The sequence below is a fragment of the Lactuca virosa genome, chromosome 7 (assembly GCF_052849685.1).
Source record: "Lactuca virosa cultivar CGN04683 chromosome 7, Lactuca_virosa_CGN04683_v6, whole genome shotgun sequence".
NCBI classification, from domain to species: domain Eukaryota; kingdom Viridiplantae; phylum Streptophyta; class Magnoliopsida; order Asterales; family Asteraceae; genus Lactuca; species Lactuca virosa.
In genome coordinates, this window is record NC_136432.1 from 235,703,849 (window position 1) to 235,712,753 (window position 8,905).

The 8,905-nt window shown below is 34.7% G+C and overlaps 1 protein-coding gene across 1 annotated transcript; it reads left to right on the plus strand.

The window, feature by feature from the left end:
* Window positions 1-842: 842 nt before the first annotated feature.
* On the plus strand, window positions 843-2,569 carry LOC145125345 (protein LURP-one-related 10-like). Its single transcript, XM_079060808.1, has 3 exons — window positions 843-1,382; window positions 1,500-1,730; window positions 1,904-2,569. The coding sequence occupies exons 1-3, from the start codon at window positions 933-935 to the stop codon at window positions 2,102-2,104; spliced, it is 882 nt and encodes a 293-aa protein (XP_078916934.1). The 5' UTR covers window positions 843-932; the 3' UTR covers window positions 2,105-2,569.
* Window positions 2,570-8,905: the final 6,336 nt, after the last annotated feature.

An 8,905-nucleotide genomic window follows, 5' to 3' on the forward strand; every position in this document is an offset into this window, starting at 1 on the left:
AGGGAGAAGAGAAAAGGAAAAGAAAAAGGGGGAAATGGAGAGGAAGAGGGGTGAAATATCGAAGATTTCGGTGAAATTCTGATGAGGTCAACGGTGGTGAGCAGAGAGAAGAGAGAAGAAGGGAAAACACAGAAGATCAGGGAAGAAAGTGAAGACGAAACAAATTTTATTGTCGACGCTCTTTAGCGGCGACGGGCAGCCTTTAGCGGCGACAGATCGGAGGGAAAACAATCCGGGGTTTCCTACATCGTTGGATCATCGCTTAAATCGACGGATGAGGTTGAAATGACGCGGATCACCAGAACAGGCAATAGCAGCGACGCCTTTAGCGACGACGGGTAGCCTTTAGCGGCGACACACCGGAGGGAAAATAACGCGGAGTTTTCTACGTCCTCCTAGTTGTTGGATATCGCCTAAATCGACGGTTAAGGTTGAAATGACGCGGATCGCCAACATAAGCCTTTAGCGGCGACGAACCTTTTAGCAGCGACAAAAACGTGTTTGTTTGATGTCGCTGCTAAAGGTGTCGCCGCTATTACCTATTATTCTTGTAGTGATTTGTAGGTAACACGTTTTATCTACAGATTACCTACGAAATCTGCTGTAGGTAAACAGTATGTTTTCTAGGAGTGGAAATATGTTTTCTAGGAGTGGAAAGTAGTTGGACATTATTATCCAAACAACATCATCATGGTATATATTTACACAAAGAAAAAGCAGTAACGCTTGTCCCGTTACCCTTTTTAATAAACAGCCACATGGAATAAAAACATGTAGGTGTTAATTGATAGTCGATGTCATTTACGAATTAAGCGATGACTTGGGTAGACTTCGTTTAAAAAATGCCGTGTGCGTTTGAGGCTTCCTGACAAACTTCCAAAATCCTAACCCCAGAAAAAAGCAATCCACCAACATGGGAGGGCAAATCTTGCATGTTAAAAGCCTTTCATTGTCTCTCTCTTTCTCACTCTCTGTGTACGTACGTCTCTCTCTCTCTCTCTCTCTCTCTCTCTCTCTCTCTCTCTCTCTCTCTCTCTCTCTCTCTCTCTCTCTCTCTCTCTCTCTCTCTCTCTCTCTCTCTCTCTCTCTCTCTCTCTCTCTCTCACACACACACACACACACACACTGTGTGTGTGTACGTACGTATATTGCCCATGGCTGAACCGAGCTATAGCTATGCACCAGTTTCTGTGATAGGGTCTCAGTTCATGGCCCCATTTCAACTCGATGTTATAGTTGATACAACTTTACGTGGAAACATTGTAATCACTGATATGAACCATAAAATCCTGCTCAAAGTGAAACCATGCGACACATCCTTTCGTCATCAAAGAGTGCTTGTTGACGCTGATGATAAACCCATCGCAATGATCCGTGAAAAGGTGACTTTACGTTCAATTTTTAATATATATATTTTTTTTTAATTTTCCTCTTTGGGGTTTAAATATTTGATGCTAAATTTAAAACAGAGATGGATTAACAATATATCTATCTTCTAGTTGATGACTCTACACGGTCGATGGAGTGTATTCAGGGGTGAAAGTGAAAGTAATTCGGATATAATATTTAGCGCAAAAATACATAACCTGATCCAGTTTAAGACCGGTGTTGATGTATTCTTGGAAAACAAAACCAGTAGTGCCGATGTTTGTGATTTTAAGATGAAAGGAAGCTGGTCGAACAGAAACTGCACTATTTTTGTGGGAGATACTTCTACACCAATAGCCCAGGTAATTCATATTATCTGATACCTTTTAGTTGGTTTCTAGTAGATTTCCTTCCATGCTTTCAGTATGTAGTTATGTACATGTGTAATTGTGTATAACTGAAAAGATTCCGTAAGTACTTCATATCATGAACTTAAAGCTCAAGCTGAAACTAATAAATGGACTGTTTCTTGTAGATGTCTAAAATGCAATCATCGAAGAATATGAAGTGGGTTGAGGGCAAATTCATGGTGACCATTTATCCCAAGGTGGATTATGCGTTTGTGGTCACACTTATAGCGATTGTTGAGGCTATGAAAATGATAAAATCTGACAAAAAAAAACACCTTTTGAAGCAACTAGTTGGTACAAATTTGGGCGGCATTCTCACTTCCTAAATTAAATCCTTGATGGATCAATGGGTTAATTTATAGATTATCTTTTCACATCCTCATAAATATTAGTATTATAGTTTCCATGGGGGTTTTGAGGGAGACAAAAGTGGGCAGCTGCATATGGCCCAATTTTTTTCATTATATATTTTTATTTAAAAATAAAAAATTATAATAAAGATAAAGGCCTTTTTTTCTTGTTCGTCCTCGGCCTTTGAGAATATTTATTTTTTCAGGACCCGCTCTGATAGTTTCTATAACTGTCCAGAAGTATCAAACATTGTAACATAAATATGTAGCAACAGTCTAGATGTTTATACATGTGTAACCTGTTGTGTAATAAAATTGATTTGTATTAAGAGTTTTTGGTAAAAATATTATAGTTTTGAGAATGATTGATGGAAATAGGGCAGTTTTTCTTTCCTCGGTAGAAATGAGTCTTTTTACAGAAATGAGCTTTTTGATTGGGCCCCAAGTTGACCTTCGTCTTTTGCTTTTAGAATTAAGTAAACATGTTACATTTTTAGTCCTTTAACGTATATCATTATTTTTTGCAGAGCTTTTATTATTAAAAACTTTAGTTTTTACCCCTTTTATACATTATATGTAAATTAGATTATTAAAAGTATATAATTAAATTGTATATACTCTTACTATCAAACTCATTGAATAAATTTCAATATTTAATATATTACATTTGCTTGATAGGTTTTTATTACAATTAATAAATGTATGAACACTTTTGTTATTTTATATTTTTATTATTTTTTGAAACTCTAAAATATCTATTCATGATAACATATTTGCAAAAGCTTGTTAAAAGTCATTGTGATTGTTCATGAAAACTCAAAGAAAGCAAATGATTGAATTATTTAATCTATTTTTATTTTAGTACTATAATTTTGTCTTCTATTCATAATATCATATCTGTAAAAAGTTTGTTAAAAGTCGTTGGGTGGATGCTTACAATTGATTTGGATAATGTATTGGAAATAATAGAAGTTTAAACTCTTTACCTATTTCCTCATACATCTTGCATTCAATTGAAAAAGATGTTGCTTATCTAGTAAAACATATACAATTAGATATTAAAAACATTTTGAATGTTGATGTTTCTTACCGGAAGGTATGACATGGAAGGAGAAAAGCCATAGAGACTATTTATGTCACATGGCAAAGTAATTTTGATGAGTTGCCTAAGTATATTACAACTTTGCAAGCTTCAAATCCTAATACAATTGTCAAGTGGTTTCATAAGACAAATAACTCCTCATATGTTGCCACATTCAAGTATGTTTTTTGGGCTTTTGGACATGCTATTGATGCATTTCGTCTATGTCGACCTGTTATTTATGTTGATGGTTGTCATTTGAAGGGTTCATATAAGGGGAAATTGCTTGTTGCTGTCACAAAAGATGCTAAAAATAATATATTAATTGTTGCATATGCTATCGTCACTACTAGAATAAACAACTACAGGGACGAAACATATATGGACGGCAAAAGTCGTCACTATAGATGACCCTATAGGGACGAGATATTGTCGCTATAGGGTTGACCAAACATTTTTGACTTTAAAAGCTAAAGTGACGATAAATCGCCTCCACTGTTAAGGCGGGAACGAAAAAATGTTGGTGGGATTCTAAAAACCTATAGGGACGACATATTTTCCCAAAAAGAAATTAAATTATATATATATATATATATATATATATATATATATATATATATATATATATATATATATATATATATATACATTCTTTTAATTTGTTTAATCAGAAATTAGGGAGACGTCGTTTTGCTTGAGGGTATAGGGACGACAAGTCGTTCCTATAGGGTTGTATGCTCTCTAAAATTGGAAGAAGTATCCCTTTCTCATTAATTGATCGATGCTCCTCTTTTGACTCTCGCCCTCTAAGGTGGTGATTTGCTTCTCGTCGGCCACCACAACGACAACCAGGTAACCGTCGACCTCTACAGTGACCACCATCTTCGCTACGACGTTGGTCCGACGATTCCTTCTCTCCCTTCACCTTTCTCTCTCTTTCGATCACAAGTTATATTCTTGCTGACCACCTCAGAGAAGACCAGTTTCACCGTCGACCTGTACTCCTTTGCTTTCGGCGACCTCTTGGTTCCTTCTACTGCTTCCGACGACCTCATTCCCCTGATATTGCAGTTCTCTCTCCAACTCCCATTTTCTTTAACATGTTTGTCTTCGTGTTTTGTGATGTATAATTGTGTGATTTTGTTAATATTTTTTCTGAATATGTTTGAAACTTTATGGAAGTGTATGAATCTGTTTAGGGTTATGTTTAAGGTTACTGATTTGTGATGTGAACGCTTGGTTTTGTATGATTTTGTTAAAAAAAAGTAATGCTTGAGATTTTTGGAACAAATGTATGAAAGACTCACCAGGTTATCATTGGTACATACATATATCAATGAAAAGATATTGTTTGTATGGCTTTGTGTTGATATATATTTTTTAAAAATTGAAATGTATTGAAATGATGCCTGATAGAAACCGTAAAGTTACAAACTTCACATTGGAAAAGCTATTAGTTTACACATAGGTATATTTTTCATCAAACATTCTTAATTTTTGATATTAAATTACTTATTTGCAGTTATTGTTGTGTATATCTCTGAATGAGGTTACATTAATTGACCAAGGTTGGATTTCTTGGGGGAGAAGCTATCAATTTACAGAGGTCAAGTCATGTATCATTGAGCTAGTACTTGTTTCTTTGTACTCTAACCTTAATGGGATTACCCTTAATCCTATTTCAATGAAATAAAAAAATATGTTATGCATTTTTTTTACTAATTGTGTTGTTGATTTGTACGCCACATATGATATTTGACTCGCCTAGTGGAAACAAGTCGATTGAACTAAACCTTATTTCAATGGGGAAAGGTGAAGTTTCGATCAATGCCCAAAGTATTGGAAGATATTTGGTCTCGTTTAAGACCCCTATGGGCTCTCCCTCACAAATATGGTTCGAAACCTGCATTTATCAGTGTCTATTTGATTATATTTTTTATAGCTAGCAATTGTGATTTGTGACATTGGCTTTATGTTTGACACGTACAGGTACCCCGATCTTTCCTTTTTGAGGGAACCTATTGGTTTTGTTCGAGGAAGAAAATGGAAACCCGCTTAACTTTTCATGAGATATTGTTTCGATTATCAACTCTACTCTGTTTTGTATGAACATCTAAAAGATTTCAAATTATGTTGTTTGTTTTTAGTAAACCGATCGTGTAATATATTTTAAAACTTTGGATTGCAGATATTTGAAATGTTTTATATTTAATTTTACTCTTTTTTGTTTTATTGTATATAAAACTTTTATTGTAAATAAAAATCCTGGGAAATTAAACAAATCATAGGGGCATGGCTAAAATCTATGCAGAACCTAAAGAGACAACTTATCGTCTCTATGGGGATATGTACGGCGACAAGAAGTCGTCGCAATAGGTTTACATATGGCGACTGCAAGTCGTCGCTATAGGGTTGGCTACGGCAACGACAATAAGATCTAAAGCGACGGACCTATGGCAACGAGCCTATAGGGACGACATCTCGTCTCCAGGGTCTATAGCGAAGACTTTGCACCCTATGGCGATGACTTTTGTCGTCCCCATAGGTCTTTAATCTTGTAGTGTGTCGATGAAAAGTCATCACACAATTGGTGTTGGTTCTTTTACCAACTTAGACATTTTGTTGCACAAGATAGACAATTATGTGTGATTTCAGATAGGCACTAAGGAAAATCTACAAGAATGGAAAATCTACAAGAATGGAAAGAGCAATTAGCATACCATCGCTTCTATCTTCGACACATTAGAAGTAATTTCATGAAAAGGTAAAAGAACTTCAGTCATAAAAATTATGTTGGGCTATCAGGAGCACCACACAGAAATGAAAGTTTGATAAATATATGAGAAGTACAAAAACTCAAACTTGAAGCTTTGCATTATTTAAAACAAATCAAATAAAGTCAGTGGTGTATTTTATATGATGAAAACCATAGATGGGGTATCTTGATAATAAATATCTTTGAGAGTATGAACAACACATTGTGGGGAGCAAGACATCTACTTATTAGGGTGTGTATTGACCTTACATTCAACAGAACTGTGCAACTTTTTAAAAAACATAGTAATGTTGCAATGAATTGCAATATACCTCTACCATCACACATGTGGCTTCTATTTTGTAACCGACACACTCGTACATAAAGCCATAACTTAACCGAGTTTGACCACAATGAAGGTGTCTACATAATTTTTACAAAGTTACAGATAAATGGCACTAGAGAAAATATACATACCGTACATTATTTTCAACAAACATGCACATGTGGAAAATGAAAAATGGAAAGATTCACATGTTCTCATCCTCTTTCAGGTTGTCGGTATGGAGGGGATGACTCTATTTTTATTTTGAATAATGTGTACACTGTAATGATGTACAAACATTAGTATAATTCGGCTTTCGATTACAGTCAGATTGGAAGATTGAAGCAGATTACTCAACAGTCTCGGTTCATCATGGTCGGAGACGTTCAAACAGTTTTCGTAATGAGATGGACATTTGTCACCCCAACGAACCTCGCAGATGTAGACTATGCCCCCAACCTGTTCATAATCAAAGAAATTATTCAAATTTTCAAGCAAGATACACTGCAATGTGAAATATGTACTTTTATTAATTTATGTTTAAATGTGTGCTTACTTTATACTGTTGTTAATGCTTATTTAGTATTGTAATGTCATATTTAAATGCTTTTATAGTTTCGTAACAATTAAATATATTTAATATTGGTGTTTATTTGAAGGTGTTGATTAGATTTATTTAAAAATGTAATTTCCTAAAAATAATACATGAAGCGTAAACATATTTTTGAATAAAGTAATTAATGTATAATCTATAATAAGGTTAAAAAATAGACTTTTTAATAATAAAAGCTATACAAAAAATAATGATATAAGTTAAAGGACCAAAAATATAAAATCTGAATGTTTGTTTAATTTTAAGAGCATCATAATAGTGAGTTCAATGGGAGGGCTGAATGAGGTGGCAAGTGTAGTCTTCATTGAGTGGACGGAACTCTACCATAGTGAGGTGTTACCTTGGCATTCAATGGATTTGGAGTTCAATGGTAATTGAACTCTTCAATGGGAAAAATGAAAGTTTTCTAATCTTAAATACATATTATAAATTAGCTTTTGTAACTTTCTATTGAACTTTGTAGAGTTCAATGCATTGTTAAAAAAATCGATTGAGTTGTATGGAATGTAGAAAAATGATGTGGCAATCCATTGAATTCTATGAAATTTAAGAGGATACGGTGTGGGCACGAGACGTGCTCGTTGTGGCTGAGGTGGACGCCCAAAACGGCGTTGCATCTCGTTGCACACCGTCCCAGCATCTAGTTGCTTCTCGTCGTGGGGCTTCTCGTCGTCGTTACAACCTACACCAACGAGTAAAATCCGAACGTTGCCCTCTTTTAACCCTTGTCAATGGTCAAAACAATAAAAAGAAAAAACATATTTATTCTCAAAAGCTTGGTGTTGCATCTTGTTGCCCATTTCTCCACTTGGTGTTATAACACCATTTGCTTAGGTGGCATGTGAGATGGCATAATTTAGTGTTGTATCTTGTTGCCCACACCCAATGCTCTAATGCATTGTGGTTACCCTAAGGATGTAAACCGGTGGGCCCAAGCAAAAAGACCATTTCTACAAAGGAAAATTGCCCTATTTCTACCGATCATTTTCAAAACTACCATATTTTTATCAAAAACTAGTTCGCAGAAAACATATTTGTAGTAATTCTTTATATTGTTTTAAGTCCCTACGGTCCACTTTGTTTTACTCTTTTTTTATTCTTTTTTTTTAATAAAATGAGTGGATGTGCTTTTCTTAAACAGATTACATAAATTGTACGTTCACAAAATATCCAACCGAATCTTGTTGGATCACTTCCCATTCCCAAAATTTGTAATAGAAACTAGAATGTAACAAAAAAAAAAAAAATTTAAAAGCCTTTCACTCATTGTCTTTGCCTGTGTACTTATATTAACGATGGCACAACCAAGCTATTCACCTTTGTCTTGGCCAGTTTCTGTGATAAGGTCTCACAGTTCAGGGAACCATATCAATTCAATATTATAGTTGATAGAAATTTATACGGAAACATTGTGATCACTTATGTGAACCATAAAATCTTGATCAAAGTGAAACCATGCGACACATCCTTTCATTATCAGAGAATTCTACTTGATGTTGATGACAACCCATCGTTATGATCCGTAAAAAGGTGACTTTAAGTTCAATTTTAATAGTTTTTTCTTTAGGTATAAAAATTTCATGCTAAATTTAACATTTAAGTGGACTAATATATCTTCGAGTTAATGACTAGACACCATCGATCGAATGTAACTCCTCACTTGATCCAGTGTTCATGTGTTCTTGGAAAACAAAATCAGTAGTAACCATGTCTGTGATTTTAAGATCAAAGGAAGCTGGTACAACAGAAACTTCACAACTTTTGTAGGAGATACTTCAACACCAAAAACCCAAGTAATTCTCATACCTTCTAGTTGTTAGATTTCTATGTTTTCAGTTATGTGTGTGTAACCGAAAAGATTCCATAAGCTCATATACTTAAAGCTCAAGCTGAAACTAATTAATTAATGGCCTTATTCTTTTAGATGTCTTGAATTCAATCATCCGAGAAAGAAAAGTTGCACTACTAGAAAAAGGAGGGATTTCCTACGGATATTTCCGAGG

What these genes read in the sequence shown, in the direction of transcription:
- LOC145125345 (XM_079060808.1), top strand. Translation starts at nt 933, where the DNA reads ATGTTAAAAGCCTTTCATTGTCTCTCTCTTTCTCACTCTCTGTGTACG. An exon ending in TCGCAATGATCCGTGAAAAG is followed by an intron (nt 1,383 to 1,499) that starts GTGACTTTACGT and finishes TCTATCTTCTAG; the next exon opens with TTGATGACTCTACACGGTCG. An exon ending in CTTCTACACCAATAGCCCAG is followed by an intron (nt 1,731 to 1,903) that starts GTAATTCATATT and finishes TGTTTCTTGTAG; the next exon opens with ATGTCTAAAATGCAATCATC.